Consider the following 21462-nt stretch of genomic DNA (forward strand, 5'->3'; position numbering starts at 1 on the left):
GTGTTTACTTATCATTTGTGAATCCCTTTATATGAGTACTTCATGGTTCGTATTTTTCATGGCTTGTATTGTATAAGAATTTTTGTCATCAGATTTAGTTTACACACACTGCGACTAATTTATCTGACTCTAAAGTTGATGACCACAATTCCTCAAATGGCAAGGTATGGAATGTTACGGCGTTTGTGGGATTCGAATATACAACCTGATAGAGAACAAACACTTATTACTTTCTTGTGTCCGCTTGGCCAAAATCGTGGTGGTTTTCTTTTTCATTTCATTGTCATTGTAATCCTAAGTAGTAAAGCGATGCTCTTGTTGAACCGCAAGACTCATTGATCACTTGATAGCCGTTTTAATTTCTCTTCGTGTTACTCAGTGGAGCCTAAAGCATAACCAATCAAAATGAAAGATTGTTTGAAATGGATTGCAACTTTGTGATTTAATTCGCAAAGTGACTTTATTATTACAGTTGAAATGGATTGCAACTTTATTATTACAGTTGAACAATTGAAAGATCTTACAGTAATTAATAAAGCTTCAATTAATATTCCAAAATTAAAAAAAAAGAAGAAAAAACTCCTTTTGAAGTGTACAAACTAGACTTGGAATTTGGACCTCTAAAAAAAGGGCTTGCCCGCCACCAACTCCATACACCCACTCGCACTTTTTCTGCTTTGAAGTAAGGGATTTGATAAGGGAAAAAAAAAGATGATCGGAATTTTCTTATTAAAATCACTCATTTAAAATTGAATGCTCTAATAAAAAAATGAATAAAAAAGTGCGAAATAATATTTTGATTGGCTTTTATTCTCATTTCTCATCAAATCTCACCACAGAGTTTAAATTCTTTTCACTTAAGTTGAAAACTCTACGGTTTTCGCGCATTTATTGTGGGCCCCTTATGCTTTTATTGCAGTAATCTAAATTGTTCAGCTTGTAAGAAATATTATATTTACAAAAAAATCAGTTTGATCGAATAATGATAGGTACATCAAAAATTAAATTTTGATTGATAAAATAGAAGGTTATGGACAATTTAACGTTAAAATATTACAAAATCAAAATTCAATTTTTATATACTTATTGATGACCGATCACGTTAATTTTTGTGAGAATTTACCATACTACGGAGTTCACAAGATGAACGGTAGATTTTGCGAAAAGTTATTTATGAGGAATGCTACTAACACAATTCCAAACACAAGTGCGTCTGGAGCGGTTTGACGCAAAGAACGCAGTTTTGGTTGAGAGTTGGTACTTAGACCCTAGGGTTCTTTCCGAGAGATGCTATTGGTGCACAATTATTTGAACACGCATCAAACACGACCTCTTACATACTCGATGGTCTCATGCATTTAACACGAACCCACGTGTGGGAGATATTGTGTTTAAATAGTTGTACACCTAGCATTTTTGGGTTTTTTTTGACACCCTTCTTAGGGCTGTGTGTTTCCTCCCGGAAGACACACAGTAATGTCTCATGGAGAAATTACGAAGACTGGTGAGTCAAATAGCCCACACTCCACCATCCGAAAGACACACCAATCTCCCTACTTCCCAACTATCTCTCATCCCTCTCCTCTCCTTCGCTTCCTCTCTCTACGGCTTCGCTGTCTTCCTCCGCCACCGCTTCTACCACTTGGGTCTGCTCCGCCAAAGCCGGTAAAATCTTCCCTCCCTTCGTTTTTCCCAGTACGCAACCAGAAAGTTGTCTTCTTTCAATGCTAATCGGAAAACCCATTTTGCTTTTTGTCCAATTTAGGCCTTAATTTTTTTCCCTTTTCTTTTTGCTGGTAAAATGTTCCTTCTCTTGTTTTTCGAAGTAATCGACCAGAGAGATGTCTTCTTTAAACGTGAATCGAAAAACCCATTTTGCCATTTGTTCAATTAAGGCCTTATGTTGTTTTAGATTTTTGATGTTTTTTTTGTGCATTGAAGGCTGCCGGTGCCGGTGATTAGTGTTGGGAATTTGACGTGGGGAGGAAATGGGAAGACGCCGATGGTTGAGTTCATTGCTCGCTGGTTGGCTGATTCTGGAATTTCACCTCTCATTCTTACTAGAGTACTTTTTCTTTTTTCTTTAAAGTTGTAAATTATTGTTGGATTTGGGGTTGGACCTGATGGTCTTTCTTGTTGCTTCAAAATTATTATTATTATTTTTATATGTGTATGCATGATGTTTAGAGGACGATTTGACCAAACTCAAGCTGTGGGTTTATAGTTACAGTTCTCTTTATCGGCCAATTATTCGGTACTTACCTGACCAGTTTAGGCTTTAGACAGAGAATCAAAGAGTGTTAATCTATAAATTCTCGACGTGCCAAAAAAAGAAGAAGAGTGTTAATGTAGTATAATCTTCTGGATAGATAGTGTTTAGCTTTTTCATTGTTTGGTAGTTTTACCATTTATTGAATAATCTAGAAGTGAACAAATGGGGAATGTGGAAAAACTAAGCACAGGTTAATGAATTTGGTGTGGGTTACAAAAAAAGCTCAATGTTGTTAAAGAATGTGGCTGCTTTACTTGAATGTTCTTGAGAAGGTCATTAGCTTGGTAATGAAAATTTGAGGATTTTTTCTTTACTTCGTGAATGGTATGCATTTTAATTCTTGTTCTTAACTTCAAGATTTCTTCCTGTGTATTTCTTGAAACGTATTGATCTGCGAACTCTATTTACTGCTAGTGCTAGGTGTAACCAGTGTGTGATAAATCACCTATCTTCAATCAGGTAGGACTCTGTAGGTAGGAGTAATTTTGTTGGTGTTTCAGTGGATTGAGTTCATTTTCCTGGCAGGGATATGCTGGTGGGGATGAAGCAAAAATGCTTCAAATGCATCTTTTGGGCACATCTGCCAAGATTGGTGTAGGTGCAAATCGAGCAGCCACTGCTACTAGTTTTCTTGAAAGGTACAGTTACATGGATCCCTGTATTGGTTCATGCTTCAAGGGACGCTGTTCTAACCAGAAAATGGGAAGTAATTTGGAGTCGGACAAAATAGGAGCTGCAATTTTAGACGACGGAATGCAGGTAAAATAAAGTCTTGTTCCTGTTGTAATGCATCTTTTGTTGCATCGTGGAACAATATTCATCACAAGCTTTCTTTTCTTGTTTCTCGTATAGCACAGGAAATCTACTGATAGTCTGTGAACCATGATTTTCTTATTTTGGAAGACAGCATTTGAGCCTGTGGCGTGACATTGAGATTGTAATGATAAACGGGATGAATCCATGGGGAAACAAGAAGCTACTACCACTTGGACCATTAAGGGAACCTTTAGCTGCCCTCTGTCGAGCAGATATTGTTGTCCTCCATCATGCAGACTTGGTATAATACACTGAATCCATCTAGCACCATTTCACCAAAAGTATGGATTTTTTTCTATAATTTGGGTGTATATATGCATTCTCGCACACATGAGATAGATGTAGTAGGTTTAGTACAATGTACTGAAGGTATTTTGTCCTTGATTCACGCAGGCTGATAACGAGAATATAAATGCCATTGAGTCTACACTGAAGAAAATCAAAGAATCTATGCCTGTTTTCTTCACCAGAATGGCTCCTTCGTATTTTTTCAAAGTCAAAGACAATTCCTGTAAATTGCCTTTGAGGTCTGTGGATAACACGGTTGTATTATGTGTTTCTGCAATTGGTTTTGCGAATGCCTTTGTGCAGGGAATTGAAAGGGTATGTTTCTTCTATCTTTCTTTCTGTATAACTTCCCCTCCCTCCCACCCCACCATTTTGTAATGCTTCTTCTTGGAAATCCTAGGATTGATACCTGTTATTGTCCAAAAGAATTATCCATTGGAGACGTCAACCAAATCCTGGGTGTCATGACTTCTTTCTGTCCCGTGTTGCTCTCATGCCTTATTATTTGTTATTTTGATAACTCATTGCAGATAGGAGCATTGCAGGTGGATCGATTAGACTTCAGCGACCATCATTTATTTCAAATTAAGGTAAATTTGTTTTCTCCCATGGCCTATGGGTTCACTTTTATGCTTACATTCACGATCCTATCTACAAGGACTAGGAACACGGCCTGACATTGTCTTATCATGCAAGTGCAAGGGATAATTTTGGAGGTTATTTTGTTTGTAGCACCATTTTTGTTATTTGTACCAACTTATTGTGGACTAGTTTTGGAGCACATATCAAGCTTAAAAAGTAAACGGACGACAAAGGCTTTTGATTTTTTTGTTGTTTTTTCTGCTCCTCTTTTAGATTAGTTCCTCTTAGTTGATTCAGGTTCAGATATATTTCAGGTTCTGATTTTATTTTTCCCCCTTTGTGTGGATTTCAATCTACCTAGGATATTGAAAGTATTAGAACGAGACTTCATATTCTTCAGGCCAAGTTTGGTTCGAAGCCCGTGGTTATCTTCACAGAAAAGGTAAGCATAACTTAAATAAAGCTGTGCCTGTATTATGCACATCTAGAATATTCTTGACAATATTGCTAGTGGTTCAGTTTGATTTTGACTTGCGTTTTGCTTGGTGTTTTCATTTCTTCTGTTTTTGTTCAATTGCGTTTCTGGTTAATACGTTATGTACCGGTTCATTTTTCCATTCAAAAACTGGTGGTTTTACCAGGACTATTATCGAGAGCCGGAGATCCTCAAACATCTGGATCCTTTTGAAGTATTGGTACTCTGTTCTGAATTGCAAATTGTACCTCGAAAGGGACATACAGAAGTTAGCTACCAGGATTTATTGAGACAGCTTCTGGAAGCAAAAGTATCAGGCATAAACAAGCCTTAAAGTTGCATTGCTGCGAGTTGAATGGTCAGTATTGATGGATGCCATCCGGTATTCTAAACTGGCAAAGAACCAGAAAAATTGTCTATGCAAGAGACCTGGATGTTTTCAGCTCAGAACAATCACGAAACATATCCTTTCAGCGGCAAACAAGCCAGCAGCTTGAACAAGTCAAGCGAAAATGCCATGCATTACGCGAGCCGATGTGAATATCATATCACGGACTTAGATGGATGGTTGGCCATCTGGTTTTCCTTGTTTTTGCATGCCCTTGGTAAGATCTCATTGCCTACCTCATGATATATGTGTGCTTTGTTGGTGCTCAATTTGACGAATTTCACTTATATTCAAGCTGTTTCCCAGCTTCCTGAAAGTAGATTTGTTCTCTTTTTATCCCCCTGTTCCCCGTACGTCTGCAGATGATAGCAAAAGGAAATGATTTTTGACCGTTGCATTGTGCATTTTTCTTGTCATGGTTTAGAATGCAAAACTTAGAATTGTGGCAATACAAAAGGCTTAGGAAAAGGCTGTGGTACTTTGTAAATAGTAGCTGAAATGAGATTTTACGGATGCAGTGGAAATTTAGATGACGTCAGTATTGTTGGGTTTGTGAAGCTTGATTGGCTTAGTTGCGGGTTACTTATCTTTTTTTCTTCCGAATATAGTCGTAAACAATGAGCGCAGTCAAAGAGAGAATTTATCCACAAATTTGGCAACTTCCATGGGAGAATAGAACATGTTTTGGAATGTGCCGTAAAGATTCTTGAATATGAGTTGTGTCCTGGTTTCCTGTCATTTTCTCAAAAATGATTTTCATTTTTTTTAAATTAATTTTTTGTCATAGGTATAATTAAATAATTTTTAACAACATTATTGAAGATGGCTAAAGCAAGCTCTGCTCGTACATTGGCCGTGTTTGGTGTGCTACATTTCTTTTTCTGAATCTTTTTTTATTAGAAGTCAAACTTTTAATTCCAAACTGTCTCAGTTTCAAGATTTGTTTTTTGATACAAAGATACAACAATAATCTAAGACGAAGACGGGCCTTCTTGTTCGTGAACGGTGAAATTAGTTTAGGTGCACGCTAGTCGTTATGTTGTTATGTTGAGAAAATGGTCAAACCAACAAACACATAGCTTGAAGAATAATATGGAACAGGAAAAAAGCGTGGATAACCAAAAAAAAAAAAAAAAAGACCACAAACGCACAAGACGCACAAATTTTTATGTGGTAAGTTCCATTATTTAAGTCGAATGAAGAGGGTATGCGTAAATTTTTATGTGGTAAGTTCCATTATTTAAGTCGAATGAAGAGGGTAAGACGCTTAAATTTTTGTGGTAAGTTTCATTATTTGAGTTGAATGAAGTGGATACAAGATGGCAACATATAACAAGTATTTAGAGCATCTCCAGCCTTCACCCATATTTTTCCTCAAATTTGAATCAAATTTTGGGTAAAAATTTATTTTGAGTAGACACATCTCCAAACATCAAACCCAAATTTTACACATCTTCCTCTTTCTCTCTCTCTAACTAGCCGTTGGAGAAATGGGTTATCTCAGATTTGGGCAAAAAAATGGGTAAAACCCAAAATGGGGAAGGGTTTGGGTCAAAGATTGGAGAGAGATTTTTGTGATTTTTGCCCCATTTTTAAATTTAAGTCTTAAAATGGGTCAAGGCTGGAGATACTCTTATAGCCCAAGTTTTACACCACCAATGACTTTAGAGCATCCCCAATGGGGATGTAAAATAGAAGAGGTTGTATAGTTATTTTAGATGAAAAAAGTGGTTAAAAGTTGGTTAGATGTAAAATAGAACCTATGCCTATCCAATGGTGAGATGTAAAAAAAAGATGGATAATTAACAAACTTTCAATCCTTCTTAATTTTCCTCAACTTTCTTAATTCTAATTTAAGTACTACTTCCGTTGAAAAATAATTTTGGTATCCGGTAATCGAGAACTTAAAAAAAAAATATTTCCGGAAAAAAAAAAATACTTCCGTCCCATATTTTTGTTTTTACTTCTCATCCACTTCAGTTTCACAATTTACTTCGTCCATTTACTCCCATCAATTCTCAACCACGTCATTTAATTGATCCATTTACTCCCCACTCTCAACTATACCATTTACTATAGTCATTTACTCATATCTACTCTCAACTACATCATTTACTGTCATCTACTCTCACCTACATCATTTACTCTCATCTACTCTCACCTACATCATTTACTTCAGTCATTTATTCTTATCTACTCTCAACTACACCATTTACTTACCTTCTATATATACTATCCTCCCCATTATTCATTCTCACACTCAAATCTATATACAGTCTTCTCTTTCCAAAAAAATCATCATGAGCAATTTAACCCACAGAATATTACTGGGAGAATTTGACGGATCTTCCTCCGATGATGATGAGATTGCAATGGCGCAATTGATCATGGCCAGGCAATACCAAAAATTTCAAAGAAGACGCCAACAAAGAGGTCATGTTGGTTCTACAAGCGGTCGAGCCTGGATCCCCCGTGACAGAGTTGCTGCTGACCAACGACTCAATGATGATTACTTTTGTGAGTATCCGCTCTACGACGAAAAGTTGTTTCAGCAACGTTTTCGAATGAGTCGACCCTTATTTCACAAGATCTTGGGCAAACTCCAACAACATGACGTGACGTTCGTCCAAAGGAATGATGCAACGGGAGCTGCAGGTCTTTCTGGTATCCAAAAGATGACAGCAGCTCTGAGGATGATGGCATATGGGACGCCTGCTGATAGTCTTGATGAGTATCTCAAGATTGGAGAAAGTACAGCAGTTGACTCTCTTCAAAACTTCTGTAGAGGCGTTATCTCTATTTTTGAAGCAGAATACCTGAGAAAACCAAATGAAGCAGATACTGCAAGGCTCTTACATGTGGGCAATCAGCGTGGTTTTCCTGGAATGCTAGGCAGCTTAGATTGTATGCATTGGCAGTGGGACAAATGTCCAACTGCTTACCACGGCTTCTTCAGTGGCCGCAGCGGAAAACCCACTATCGTACTTGAAGCAGTTGCATCGTATGATTTGTGGATTTGGCATGCTTTCTTTGGCATGCCTGGGTCATTCAACGATATCAACGTTCTTGATCAATCTCATCTCTTTGATGATCTCAGTGCCGGTCGTGCCCCTCCAGCCCATTTTGTTGTTAACGGGAGTCAGTATGACATGGGGTACTACCTTGCTGATGGTATCTATCCAAAATGGGCGACTCTCGTCCAAACCATTTCTCAACCACAAGGAAGAAAGAAGCAACACTTTGCGAGGATGCAGGAGGCATGTCGCAAAGATGTTGAAAGGGCATTTGGCGTACTCCAAGCGCGCTGGGCAATTGTGAGAGGACCGGCGCGATTCTGGAATGAGGAGGATCTAGGCTGCATCATGAAAACATGTGTCATTTTGCATAACATGATAATTGAAGACCAACGTGATCACGATGCTAGTGATGAAATTACTGAACTTCTTTCTTCCAATCCAATTCAAGTATCGAGAGATATCACTCCTGCATTGGTTGATTTCTTTAAAAATAACCGCAGGATTCGATCAAATGAGGCACATCATTCGCTCCGCAATGATCTTATTGAACACCTATGGGCCCGTAATGGAGATGAAGAATGAGGTTCCCGTGTCTTGTATTTCATTATCGAGTCTTGTATGTCATTTTCTAGTCTTATATTTCATTATCGAGTCTTGTATTTCATTTTCGAGTCTTGTTTTTTATTATCGAGTCTTGTATTTCATTATCGAGTCTTGTACTTCATTAGCTAAATAAAATGCATTTTATTATCGAATAGTACTCAACGATTACATCAAAGTCAAGATTATTACATAATTGCTAAAGACTATTACATATGACAATAAAAAATTATTACAATCAATAATCAGGAAAATCAGGAAAATAACCGTTCGAACTTGAGCTAGCCGTCCATTTAGCCAAGATTTCACCCTTGCGATACTGGTAATAAGCCTTCATTTGGGGGTCTTGAACCAAATCCAAGTCCATTTGCATAATCCTATCTTCCATCTCTTTTTCCTTTATTGCTGCCTTTCTCTCCTCAAGCGCCACCCTTCTCTCATCATTTGTTGTAGACCTTTCCAAAGCCGCGACTCTTCTTGCTTCCATTTCAGCTCTCCTACTTTCCTTGTCAGATGTAGTTTGGTTGAATTTTTCCATCAAGTTTATCCATTCACGTTCTTCATTTCCTGATTTTTTGGTCTTCAATAATTTTGCCTTCGATGCTTTACATCCGGGAGGCCTCTTTCTTGGAGACTGAACACTACCTCCACTCGTAGGATTGCTATCTTCTAATGTAGTCGCTGTGTTTGGAACTTGAGAGAAATCAGGAGAGTCTAAATTTGGATTTTGAGAGAAATCAGGAGATAGCGGGACCGAACTTGTATCCATTTGTGAAGATCTTGGGTCGGACCTGGGTGGGGTTAAATCCGCCCACTTCATACTGTGTTCTAAGATTGCCCAGCAACAATCCAAATTGGCGAAAGGTTTAGTCTCAGTATCTTTGTAATGTCTCTTCGCTAGATCAATCTATACAAATAATAACAAAATAATTTAATTAATTATCAAAATAATAATATTAACAAATTCTTATGAAAACAAAATAATATTATTAACAAAATAATATTATTAACAAAATAATAATACCTCATTTTGTTCTGTCATTCCACTTTGATGTTGCCTTTGAATTTGCCTTAAATATCCACGATATTTGTTGCAAGTCTGCTGGATGACTTGCCATCGAGACTTGATAGAAGCATCCGATCGTACATCGCCTCCTGTGAATTCAGTGTATTTTTTTGCAATCCGATCCCATAATTTAGATCTTGGTTGGTTGGTACCAATAATCGGGTCTTGACTAATGCACAAGTAAGCATTACAAATTGCTTCATCTTGATCGGAGTTGAACGATTTTCCTCTCGCACTACGACTTCCTTCTGCCATAATTAATACACTATTTTTTTTGGAGAGTGTTTGTGGAGAATGAATAAAAATTTTGTTGTCTAAAATTCTATTAAGACACATTTATAGGCAGGGGAAAAAAATGGACCGTTACAAATTTTTTTCAACACCCAAACAGCCGTTGGGTCACCAACGGTCGGATTTTAATAAAAAAAAAAAAAAAAAAAAAGACCAACGGTCGGATTCCAACCGGTGTCCAACTTTACTCTTTCTCTTCTTTTAATCTTTTATCATCTGTTCTCTCTCTCTCTCTCTCTCTCTCTCTACGAAGACAGACTCCACCCCTCCTCTCTCCTCTCAAACCAGATGGCTCCTCTCTCTCTCTCTCTCTCTCTCTCTCTCTCTCTCTTTCTCTGTAGCAGACTCCCCTCTCTCTCTCTCTCTGGCGTCCAACCCAGCCCTCCTCTCCCTTTCTCTGAACCGAAGGGAGAAATCCTAGACAGAAAGGCACAGCCGGCCAGAGTTTCAGAAGGGTACAGCCGGCGAACAGCCGGCGGCATGCGCCGTCCATGGATCGTCAAGAATCGGGGTACGAGACGGTCATCTCCGGATTCCGGCGTGTTCTACCGGATTCCGGCGTGTTCTTCCAATTTCCGATGCCTTTCCGACGAAATCAGGTAACCTCCGGCTGTCCAAAATTCTGGTATTTCAGTTGGATTGGATGATTTTGGTGACCTGTAATTTATAGCTGCAGCCAAAAGGAGATGTAAATATACATCTCCCTTTCCATTTGTGCTATTTTCCATCTCCAAAATTGCTATTTTACATCCCCATTGGAGCAGTTTTTTTTACATCTGGGTTGTATTATAAGTATAGCACCTGGTTTTACATCCCCATTGGGGATGCTCTTATACGTCGCATTTATAGCCCAAATTTTACACCACCAATTACTTTGTACGTCGCACTTATAGCTCAAGTTTTACACCGCCAATTACTTTAATACTCCTGTTTAGATTTGAAACCCCGAACTGCACCATCAATTCTATTAGGGCGCCGCAATTCGCAGCCTTTTATTTTATCCCATAACTCACTACATTTCGGTAAATAGTTGTTGAAAATCATAAATAATATTTCGGTAAATTGTTGTTGAAAACAAGATTATATTTCGGTAACTACACGTCGAAAATATGTTCAACTTTCGATAAACAACTGCCGAACATACATTTTCGGTAAATAGCTGTTGAAAAAAATATTATATTTCGATAATTGGATGCTGAAAATATATCTCAATTTCGGTAACTAACTGTCGAGTATAATTGAAAATTTTTAACGGGTTATGGGAGAAAATAGAGGGCTGCGAATAGCAGAGCCCTTCTATTAATGCAAGGTACCTAAAAAAATTTTTCCAGAAAATATTCTGAAAAGAGGAATTAAGGGTCTAGATTATCTTTTGAGTAAATCTAAACTCTAAAATTTTTTTTCAAAATATTTTCTGAATAAATTATTTGGATACTTAGCATTGCTTGAATCATTTGGCTTCACGGGCTCAACAAGTTGACCGTGAAAACTGAGCTGCCAAAAAAAAAAAAATACACCCTCAAAGACGTCCAGGTCCAACCGTCCAATCCAATGTACCATGAAACGTCTTTTCTCCCGCAACCATTCTCTCTGTTTTCGTTTTCTCTCTCTTCTTTAGAACGAACACATACAGAGAGAGAGAGAGAGAGAGAGAGAGGGCGCGCGCGCGCGAGAGTCCATAGTTACGTAACATACACCCACTTCAGCAAAATCTGCGAAAAATACCCAAAGTAAGAGGGAGAGAGGGTGGGAAGAGAGACGATCTGAGCCCTCTAATGGCCTTTACCTCCTCTTATTCTCCTGTAATTCGCACCTCCAATGTTCCCAATCCAATCCCATCAAACAAGCTCAAAGGTACTCTCTCTCTCTCTCTCTCTCTCTCTCTCTCTCTCTCGGATTTTGCAAAATCGTAGCTCATCGGCCTTTTCTTTTTCATTTTTCCCCCTTTTCTCCGATTGGACGCTGAGAAAATTTAGGAATGAAACAGAGCAATGCTTCCGAAATCCCTCTAGTTCGTGTGCTTTGGAAACCAAAGAGCTGTCCGTGAAAAAAAGAAACCAAAGAGCTGTGTGTAGAGAAAAATTTCCACTTTTCAGATTCAATTAGACTGAAAAGTTGGCCAAAAACTGTGCCCGAATCCAACAGTCTAATACTCCACCTTTTTCATTTTTGGATGGAAATAGTTTTCGACAATTCGAAAAGATACTTGTAATGTTTTCTTAAATCCTTTTTTAACAGTTATCCGACATGAAGTTTCTTTCTTTTGTTTTTGTTTTTTAATAGCTCAACAAGTTAGAACATTGATTTTTCGAACGAGCAATTCTAGGAATATACATTGAGGTCATAACTATGTTCGGAGTTGTTTGATGCACACGTATATCGAAGTTGTGTTATGAAGTTGCCTTCCTAGACAGTTGTGGAGCCAGGATTTGGATCCGTGGTCGTGCTGTTTGATGGGAATCTACCTGTGTTGCCTGTTGTTCGTAATGTTGTAAAATGGGAGTCAACCTGTGTTGTTGCATGTTGTTCGTTAAGGTGTAAAGATTATGGTTACATGCAACTTCGTATAATTAGTTTTCGTGGTGGACTTTGTTTTTTTTGTTAAAAAGAATAAAATCTCGGTCCAACTCTCTCGTGGTCTTCAACTAAAAACCATTGAGATATCATTGTTATGATCATCGTTTTTTTTTACATTATCTGTGTGCAATATATAATTTTCCAAATATCAATAGGAACAGAAAAAAAGAAATTTTGGTTTGAAACTGGGGTGGGGGTGGCACATACCCTTCCCCCACTGTGTGGCTCCGCCATTGTTCCTACACTTTTTGTTCTAGAACAGTAACCAAATGATTTCAGTGTAATACTATATAGCTAATCTTATGATGGTACCTTTTTACGTGTATGTGTTTTGCTTTAATTTGAAGGGATTCTCATACATCTTTAGTCTCTATGTAATTGTTTTACACTTTTGCCATTCAGCCTCACGGACCAGTTCATTCCAACCCTTGAATCGAGTCAGTGTTCAATCAGTGGTTGGAAATATTCACCGCCAGCAAAAATGGCCGGTAAAAATGGTTAGTGCAGAAGTAAAGAGAAGTGATTCAGTTGTTACATTGGCATCAACCGTAGGCACTTCTGGTATGCAGATTTCCTGTCTTAGATTATTACTTTCATTTTGTTTCCAAAAAAAAGACAGAAAGAAGAAGATTGTTACTTTTATACTTGCTACAGTTCTATTTTTGTTTAGTATTGATTGCTTATTAGCATGCCAAATTGCTCCTATGACCTTTTTTTTGTTGCACAATTTGCAGAAGTCAATGATAAGAGAGAAACAGAGGATTATGAGAAAATGGTAAAAGAGTTAGAAAATGCTTCCCCTCTGCGAATTATAGACAAGGCCCTTGAAAAGTTTGGGAATGACATTGCCATTGCTTTCAGGTACTTATGTTCTTTGCTCTTACGCTTAGGTTACTCTTCCTGATGGTTTTTACTATCTTGGACCCAAATGATCTCAGTTGCTTCTGCGTTCCATTCCCCTCATGACCGTGAAAAATTTCCTTGTGCTTTGCCATAAGAAATTGAAGCTGTTTTCTGCTGAAACTGTTCTCATTCAACTTCGGTCATTATCGGTTTTCCACTCCCACTGTGATTGATTGAGATTGAGGTAAAGGATAATTAGGAACTTGAGTTGCCACATCGAGGTCAATGCAGTTTTCTAACTGGGTTTTCTCGTTATCGGTCTTGTTCTTTTGTGTTGTATCCAATCTTGAAAGAGACGGAAAAAAGAATTTTGATTCATCAGAAGATGAACTGGTGGTCCCGGTCATATGTTAGAGTTTCTTGTTTCGTCTATTGCGGAAATCCAGCCCATCAGATCTCCTTGCGTAGGCAGGAAAATCCAGTTGCGACATGTTTTTTATTTAGCATACAACAAAGAATATATCCGTAGTCGAGGGATTTATGGATGAAAAAGACAAAGGTAGGGATTTTCCTTCTCAAAGTAAGTTTATGTTTTCCTCACCTTTTAGTTTCCCTTAACAAATCTCTCCACAATTCCTTGATCCAAAGACTGCATAAAATAAACCCTCTCTCCCCTTTGACTCCAGTTGTAGATACTAGAAACTAGAAAGGAGGCTTTCAATATCCATTAGGTAGCGCTTTATATCGTCAGTACCTGTGTCATACCTATTCATGTGGCGTTGAAAGAGCAACTTGGATGCTCCAGGAAAGGTTGCGGGAAATGTTTGAACTAGAATGTTACATTGATGTCATGATTCAATGTTTTGTATTGGTTTTGATATGGAATTCCCAGGAACTTCATCTTGATCAAAGTATTTACATACAAGTCCTGGATCCCGCAACTGAAATCGTAGTTGTCAACTTCAACTCTTTCATTTTCTTGATTCCATCTTCCACGTTTGGACTTCTTGCTTAAAAAGCGCTATACTGATTTTCTTGGCTGTAACAACTGTGAAGTGCATTGCTGAATACATAATTTTGCACTTGAACAACGGTTAAAAGGGTAATTTTGTCATCCAATATTAAGAACCACACTAAATTTCCACTTGATGATGATATGTGCAGTGGAGCCGAGGATGTGGCATTGATTGAATATGCACGATTGACAGGCCGGCCCTTCAGGGTCTTCAGCCTAGATACAGGGAGACTGAATCTAGAAACATACCAATTTTTTGATACTGTTGAGAAGTGCTATGGCATTCACATTGAGTACACATTCCCTGATGCTATTGAGGTTCAAGAACTAGTAAGAAGCAAAGGGCTTTTCTCATTTTACGAAGATGGGCACCAAGAGTGCTGCAGAGTTAGGAAAGTTCTCCCCCTAAAGAAAGCCCTTACGGGTCTCAGAGCCTGGATCACTGGGCAAAGGAAAGACCAGTCTCCAGGCACAAGGGCAGATATCCCGGTAGTTCAAGTGGACCCTTCTTTTGAAGGAGCTGACGGTGGGATTGGAAGCTTGGTGAAGTGGAATCCTGTGGCTAACATCCAAGGCAGAGACATTTGGAACTTTTTAAGAGCCATGGATGTACCGATCAATGCATTGCATTTGCGAGGGTACGTCTCGATAGGATGTGAGCCTTGTACAAGGGCAGTCCTGCCGGGGCAGCATGAGAGGGAGGGAAGGTGGTGGTGGGAAGATGGTAGGGCTAAGGAATGTGGGCTCCACAAAGGAAACATCAAGCAAGAAGAGGGGTCCCTAGTTAATGGGAATGGAAATAGTGCTATGCACATAAATGGAACAGCTACTGTTTATGATATCTTTTGCCGTGAGAATGTGATTTCTTTGAGTAGAAGTGGGATCGAGAACTTGGCAAAGTTGAAGAACCGAAGTGAACCGTGGGTGGTTGTGCTTTACGCATCTTGGTGCCGCGTCTGTCAGGTAAAATTAATCGAGGCTTGAATTAGTTTGATACATAGATCGAAGTTAAATCAGGATGCAAACCATATTTTGTTTTTTCTAATTTTCTCAATCATGCATTGTGTAATATTGAATATCCTAGCATACTTGACATCTTTGGAACTAGGTTTAAAAATTTATCTTTACAGAAAATGAAAGTAGGTTGTGAAATTTAGAGAAAGACGTGGGCCGTGGATCAGTACCTAATAAATATAAAGACAGGCAGCATCAACAGTCAATAATTCGAGGTGCGTGTCAACAGGCTTGGACACCATGAGACATAAAGAAAACTAGAGGTTCAAGTAGATAATTACAACTTGTTTGAAAGTTTGTTCTTCTAACAGACGACCTGTTTAATAGGCAATGGAAGGATCATACGTGGAGCTGGCGGATACACTAGGGGGTAGTGGAGTCAAGGTGGGAAAGTTTCGGGCCGACGGTGATCAGAGGGCATTTGCAGAGAAAGAACTGCAGTTGGTAAGCTTCCCCACAATACTCTTCTTCCCCAAACACTCTTCTAGGCCTGTCAAGTACCCCTCGGAGAAGGGAGACGTGGACTCATTGATGGCTTTTGTGAATGCTTTCCGATGAGGAGATGGTAACGGCATTTGAGAAAGTCAAAATAGTCTTTAGGTAAAATAAAGGTACAGGAGCTTAAAGCTTTCATAGTTACATATACGAAGTACATGCCCAGTTTCTTTCTTCTTTTTCACGTTCTTTTTGCCAAACTAGATGATGTCTAGGAATTCGTCTGGGAATTATGATTGTGTAATTCTGTTGGGTTCTGGATAGGTAGGGATTGTCTGAAGAAAGGGGATTACTTTTGTTACTTTCGGGTTCAATTACTGTCATCTGATTCTTGTAACCCGATGGTTAAATTTTCTGCTTTCTGCTTGTAAATTTTTGCGACGAGTTGCGAAGGTTATACATGTGTAACACAAGTTCTTAGATTTGTGGAGTCAGTAATCTCATTCCTAAGGGTGGGTGTGTGTGTGTGTGAGAGAGAGAGAGAGAGAGAGAGAGAGAGAGAGAGAGAGAGAGAGATTCAAACAAAAAGCTCATGTAAGACGACAAAAATACGAGCTGTTTGGGAGTATTTTTTTGGTATTTTTTTGTGTCTATTAATTTTTTTTTTTTAAATTTTGGTATTAACTTTTATTGCAACTTTTGCTTTGAGTTTCGGGGAAAGATATCTTGTACAACTACACACACTGTAACGCAAGCAAGTGGAAGCGCGTACGGCTCAGTGTACGTGGGTATCTTCGTGAATACGACTATGTGTGGCTTGAGTGGAAGGATGTATGGTTGTAGTAGTTTTCATTAAAAAATTTACTATTTGATCACACATTTATTCAAATGTGTTATGTGCCCTTGGTTTCCTCTAGATCCTCCGATTTTGCAACAGTTGGTCTAGCCTCGGATGGAACTTTGAATAACTAGCTGTCAACAATGGAAGAAATCCGAATTCCCATGGTTGGTCAAAATTGCAGATTGGTCAATTTCCATGGAGTTATCCAAAAGAGATGGTGGGCTTTTCTGAACAGACATGTTACGCAGAAAACCCCAAAGAACCAAGTGGAAAGGGACAAGGGCAGGCATTAGAAATTGACCCAAAAAGCTAGAGCTTTCACACCAACACCAATCGGCCGTCACGCTGCGTTGTGGGGCTTGTCACCGACCGGCTGTCAGGCTGCGTTGTGGGGCTTGGGTGGCACAACCGGCTGGCTATCACATGGATGGCCATGGCACCCAAGCTCATCGTATGTGGCCCGGCAACCGGATTCACACGGGCTCACATTGAACTCGTTTGGCGTACAGGTTCATACTAGATTCGTTTGGCATAGCGTGACAGCACACTTGCAAACAAGATCATATTGGACTAAAGTTTCATGTGCAAAAAGGAAAGAAACAAGGTGAATAGTTGAAGCTAAATTCTAAGGAAGAAGCACAGAGCGTAAAGAAGATTAGGAGATGAGTCATGGCTTGAAGTGTATTTTATTCCAGAGAAACTTATTCACAGTTCCGCTCAATCTCACCCATCCATTCGCGCAATCAATAGCTGAGATGTGTTTTCAATTTTTACCGGTCAAAATTGATTTTCAATTCGGACCGTCTAAAATATTTTTGGATGCGCGCGGTTTAGCGCTGTAAATCTTCTTTACGGGACACCCGGTAAAGAAGTTTTTCTCTTTTTATTCTCGATGTTGTCTCAGGTATGAAAGTGATGTAAACAACTTATTGCTAGCTGGTCGGTCAAAACTGTGAGCAATCATGATGAGCCGTGGTGCAGCAGGAGAACAACTTGGTATCCTACTCCTCTTAAATGAGAATCAGTTTCGCTTGGCTTTTTAAAGGGTGTTTTGGAGTTGGGGTTGCGTGGCAAAAGGCAGACGGGGGAGGGTGGGGGTGGTGCGGACATTTGCTTTTGGGTTTCGCTTGGTTAGTGGGCTGCGTGGCAGCAAGGGGGAGGTTTCGCTTGCCAATTTTTCCCCATTTTGGACAATTTTGGATCTCTAATGCTGGCCATACAAGCTGGCCCCTTTGCCTGTAATTGTAATTTTCCCTTCTGACCCACGTGGCGTGATCCCCTTGATACCTGGTGCAAAACAGAAACATGTGTACATCTCTCCATCTCTCTACATCTCCCCTTTTTCTCCGATCTCCCTGTTGCAAACGTGCATCTCTTTCTCTCTCATCTCCTTCCCTAACTGAGACACCTCTCTCTCTCTCCTCCCTTATTTTCACCGACAAACACCACCACTTCCACCTTCTTCTTCGGCGAGCGGCACCCCGCTCTGGCCACCTCCCTCTCTACCAACGAAGAGAATATTTTCCCAACTCCCATGAGTGCATCTTCTCGGACCTTCGCCGTCTCTCCCGCTCTCTCTCCTGAGATCCTTCCATTACGAAGCCAACTGTAACCAAACCCCAAAATCAAAGGTTTTTCGTCACTGAAAGCGAAATCTGGTGGGCCAGAACCAAGGCCCAGATGGGGCGGCTTCGATCACGAGATTTCAGGCCAAAAAACTGTGTCATGGGACAAGTCAAGATCCTAAAGCCAGGCGAGGAACTGAGGCTGCCGCCGACGAATTTGGTTCTGGGTCCCACAGATCTGTTGGGTCTCGACTCGGACACGGTCTAGAGGTATTTTCATCTCTTTTTCCTTCTCCATGTGTGTTGCATGTGTGCTTTTATGACTTTACCGTCACTCCGCTCGCTCCATTACATGTAATTTTGTGATGATTTCTTGCATTTAGGTTTCATTGTGTGCTTTTGTGCTTCTGTGTTCGATTTGTGTGGGTAGACTCATTTAGGGCTACTATTTTCAGTTGCTGATGTTTTCCCCCTTCCTGATTTTTGTTGCATGTTCGCTTTTGTGGCTTTATTCTGAAATCGTGTAGTATTCATTTTCATTTGTTGTTTTTGTGACAGATTTTGAGGAATTTTGATGTCTGGTCTGGTTGGTTTGGTTGATTTGGTGAGTGAAGTATTAGAAAGTGAGAAGTAAGGAGTATTATAGTCTTGTTTGTTTGCGTGTTCAACAACTATTAATATGATAATCCATATGAAGAACAAGCAGGCATCAAACAAAATTAATTATTTTTTCTTGTTATGGTGGAACTCATCATCAAGATGTCCATTAATTTTTTCTAGATCTTTATTCTTGTCTTCATTCTATGAGTGGACATTCTATGAAATATTACATGCTTTCAGCCTTGAGTTTCAGTATGTATGTCATTTCATTATTTAGGTATGTTACACTTAACCATAAAATTTTGTGGATAGGCATTTGGATTTGAAATACAGACACATAATTCCCAATACAAGTTAGAAACAAAATGGATCCCTATTGTGTTGATAGCCTGGTAGGATCATTACTTTGTGGTTAATTCTGTTTGTGGGTATAATTTGGTGTATGGAGAGGAGCTGGTCCCATGAACCAAGCCCTTCTTTCTTTTCTTTTCCTTTCCTTTTTCTGCTGCTATTGTTGTTTGTGATGATAAACGTCTCTTCTTGTTGTTGTTCCAATCCAAGAGTGCCTAATAATTTTTCCTCAACTATGACACCCTGTGATGATTTACATCTCTTGAGTTCGTGTGTGTCGAGAAAATGGGACCCATTTCTTGGCTTGACAAGTCTGAGGGCCTGTACATGTGGAAGAGTAGACAGATTGGCCCTCTCTCAATGGGGCAACTATTTTTCCAGCCATGGTGGTAAACACCTTTTCTTCTGCTATCAAAATGCAGATCTGATCGATTTCTTGGCTTGGCAAGTCTGAGGGCCCGTGGGAGAGTAGACTGATCGGTAAGCTTATGATGTTCTCAATACAAGGTAGATAAAGCTGATTGGCCAAATGCTTTTGTTCAGATGGATTAGTGTAATTGATTGCAATCCATTAGTGGAATAAATGCATTTGTGATTTCGTCCGAGGCCCAAAGATTTCTTGGTCAAGAGGGTTCAAAAGATAGGAAAACTGGACGTTCAGTGAGTCAGACACAGTTACCGTTGCGATTGACACGGCCATAAGGGTGCTTAATTGCTTATAAGTTTTGATACATCATACCCTGCATGTGAATTTTTCATCCCACATATCGAATAAGTTAAGTTGAAATGGTAAGAAAATGTAATGATGTCAGAATAAATAACCCTATAGTTTGATGTATTTCACCACTATGAATCTGCTTGTATTTTCTAATAAACCTGTACAACTCCTTGATTTACAGGGCATTCTTGCAGAAATTGTAGAATTTGTGATGGGAAAGGAACTTATCCCAGCTGTGATGGGGAGATATGGGGTGTTAGACGACGTGTGATAGTCCCAATATTGCATCAGAAGGTATCATGATGGCTTCTTACGTTCACTTCTGTTTGGTTTGATCTTTTTCTTTCCTGTATTGGTGTTTAGTGTCTTTTTAACTCTGTTGGTTGAAAATTGTTAGTTTGTGAAATTTCCTGAGTTCGAACTATTTTAGTTCCAGCTTATTTTCAAAGATAAAATCGCTCTATCTGTGTATTGTGTGATCTTTATAATCTGTGGTATAGTATGTGGCAGTAATGATTAGCTTGTTTGGACAAGCTACGGATAGACTATGCCAGAAGCTCGATGAGGCCGATTCAAACAAAGAAGATGTAGAGATGGAGTCACTTTTCTCCTGTTAGAATTGAATAGGAAAGTTGGTTGTTCGGTTTAAGGATGAGGAGTGGGTTAAAGTGTTGGATGTTGTTTCCATTCTATTTTTTTTGGGTTAGAGAGTTGGATGTTGTTTGCATTCTATTTTTGTCCCCCTTCATTTTTTCATTCTTTCCATTGTATATCCAGCTTTGTTGTGCAGCTACCTAATAAGATAGCATGAGATTTTATGATAATTATGCACATACAGATGGTGCTTTGGATAAAGCGAGAAAAGACAAGAAGAGGCAGCTTAAAGATACATTGAATCTTGTTCTTAAGAAGAGGAAGGTAATGGCAAAACTTTGACAACTAATACATTGGCTAGCATAATTACCCTTCGGTCTATGTTTTGGACATTAACTCTTTCTGACACTTTGATATGTTTCTATACTCTTAGAGCTCATGATAATAGTTAATTGAAATCTTTTGCTCTTCATTGCTATGTCAGCATGTTCAAATTGGTACCTTGGCCAATCAAAAACTTGCTGAAGAGGAACTATTAGAATACAAGGAAGATGGATTTTTTGCTTGTGAAAAAGACTCGATCATCATTCCTACTTGTTTTAGCTTTGATTGGAACTTGTATGATCCACCGAGGTGGAGTCCTTGGAGCATTAATTCCTGCTATGGTGTCGTTTGGGGAATTATTTGTTGGTCTAGGCTTGTAGCTGGTTGGATGTGTAGCTTCATAGGCCATTTTCTTTACGTCTATTTTAATGTGGTTGCATTGGATGTCCCTCTCAATCAATGGAAGCATCTTTTATCACCAGATAAAATATGCATATGACTGGTTATACTTCCTGAGTAAATTTCGTGCATTCAATTTGTCAAACTTCCTTCGAGTATAGAGCATCGGATGTTAACTTGGTGACCTGACTTATTTTAATTTGTTTTGAGTTCTATGCTGATCGACATCTAAAATTTCAGAAACAATCAAAATCGATCTCTACAACAGGCATGATAAACGTGTCTTGCACGTCGTGATGCACCTAGTAAAATTATAAAGATGAAAATGCACAAACGAATTTTTTTGACAACCATCGCTTTATTAGTCAATATTGTAAAATAGAGGGGAAAA

General features: G+C 39.0%; 3 protein-coding genes across 7 annotated transcripts; all 3 read left to right on the plus strand.

Annotated features, from left to right (window-relative positions):
• The first annotated feature begins 1429 nt into the window (after positions 1 to 1429).
• LOC131330503 (probable tetraacyldisaccharide 4'-kinase, mitochondrial) lies at positions 1430 to 5378 on the plus strand. 3 transcript variants are annotated; one of them, XM_058364115.1, is made up of 8 exons: positions 1431 to 1665; positions 1942 to 2065; positions 2798 to 3031; positions 3180 to 3329; positions 3482 to 3691; positions 3907 to 3966; positions 4320 to 4400; positions 4600 to 5378. In XM_058364115.1, exons 1-8 carry the CDS (start codon positions 1484 to 1486, stop codon positions 4765 to 4767), a joined length of 1209 nt encoding a protein of 402 aa, XP_058220098.1. In that variant the 5' UTR covers positions 1431 to 1483; the 3' UTR covers positions 4768 to 5378. The 3 variants fall into 3 exon arrangements, with proteins under 3 accessions (XP_058220099.1, XP_058220098.1, XP_058220100.1); XM_058364117.1 differs by lacking the exon at positions 1431 to 1665 and adding an exon at positions 1807 to 1825; XM_058364116.1 differs by lacking the exon at positions 4320 to 4400 and having other exon boundaries at positions 1430 to 1665.
• LOC131330502 (5'-adenylylsulfate reductase 3, chloroplastic-like) lies at positions 4852 to 16159 on the plus strand. 2 transcript variants are annotated; one of them, XM_058364113.1, is made up of 5 exons: positions 4852 to 5038; positions 12775 to 12933; positions 13107 to 13233; positions 14380 to 15193; positions 15572 to 16159. In XM_058364113.1, exons 1-5 carry the CDS (start codon positions 4852 to 4854, stop codon positions 15800 to 15802), a joined length of 1518 nt encoding a protein of 505 aa, XP_058220096.1. In that variant the 3' UTR covers positions 15803 to 16159. The 2 variants fall into 2 exon arrangements, with proteins under 2 accessions (XP_058220096.1, XP_058220097.1); XM_058364114.1 differs by lacking the exon at positions 4852 to 5038 and adding an exon at positions 11346 to 11649.
• Positions 16160 to 17631: 1472 nt separating this feature from the next.
• Positions 17632 to 21216, plus strand: LOC131330504 (uncharacterized). 2 transcript variants are annotated; one of them, XR_009201132.1, is made up of 4 exons: positions 17632 to 19543; positions 19936 to 20048; positions 20593 to 20672; positions 20833 to 21216. XR_009201132.1 is itself a non-coding variant. In XM_058364118.1 (2 exons), the coding sequence occupies exons 1-2, from the start codon at positions 20562 to 20564 to the stop codon at positions 21169 to 21171; spliced, it is 450 nt and encodes a 149-aa protein (XP_058220101.1). In that variant the 5' UTR covers positions 19617 to 20561; the 3' UTR covers positions 21172 to 21216. The 2 variants fall into 2 exon arrangements, 1 of the variants encoding a protein (XP_058220101.1); XM_058364118.1 differs by lacking the exon at positions 17632 to 19543 and having other exon boundaries at positions 19617 to 20672.
• The last annotated feature ends 246 nt before the right edge of the window (positions 21217 to 21462 follow it).

Source organism: Rhododendron vialii, chromosome 6a (assembly GCF_030253575.1).
Source record: "Rhododendron vialii isolate Sample 1 chromosome 6a, ASM3025357v1".
In the NCBI taxonomy this organism is placed as follows: domain Eukaryota; kingdom Viridiplantae; phylum Streptophyta; class Magnoliopsida; order Ericales; family Ericaceae; genus Rhododendron; species Rhododendron vialii.

What these genes read in the sequence shown, in the direction of transcription:
- LOC131330504 (XM_058364118.1), top strand. Translation starts at nt 20,562, where the DNA reads ATGAGATTTTATGATAATTATGCACATACAGATGGTGCTTTGGATAAA. An exon ending in TTGTTCTTAAGAAGAGGAAG is followed by an intron (nt 20,673 to 20,832) that starts GTAATGGCAAAA and finishes TTGCTATGTCAG; the next exon opens with CATGTTCAAATTGGTACCTT.
- LOC131330502 (XM_058364113.1), top strand. Translation starts at nt 4,852, where the DNA reads ATGCAAGAGACCTGGATGTTTTCAGCTCAGAACAATCACGAAACATAT. An exon ending in CTTGTTTTTGCATGCCCTTG is followed by an intron (nt 5,039 to 12,774) that starts GTAAGATCTCAT and finishes TTTGCCATTCAG; the next exon opens with CCTCACGGACCAGTTCATTC. An exon ending in GACATTGCCATTGCTTTCAG is followed by an intron (nt 13,234 to 14,379) that starts GTACTTATGTTC and finishes TGATATGTGCAG; the next exon opens with TGGAGCCGAGGATGTGGCAT.
- LOC131330503 (XM_058364115.1), top strand. Translation starts at nt 1,484, where the DNA reads ATGGAGAAATTACGAAGACTGGTGAGTCAAATAGCCCACACTCCACCA. An exon ending in TTTTAGACGACGGAATGCAG is followed by an intron (nt 3,032 to 3,179) that starts GTAAAATAAAGT and finishes TTTGGAAGACAG; the next exon opens with CATTTGAGCCTGTGGCGTGA. An exon ending in TCCTCCATCATGCAGACTTG is followed by an intron (nt 3,330 to 3,481) that starts GTATAATACACT and finishes TGATTCACGCAG; the next exon opens with GCTGATAACGAGAATATAAA.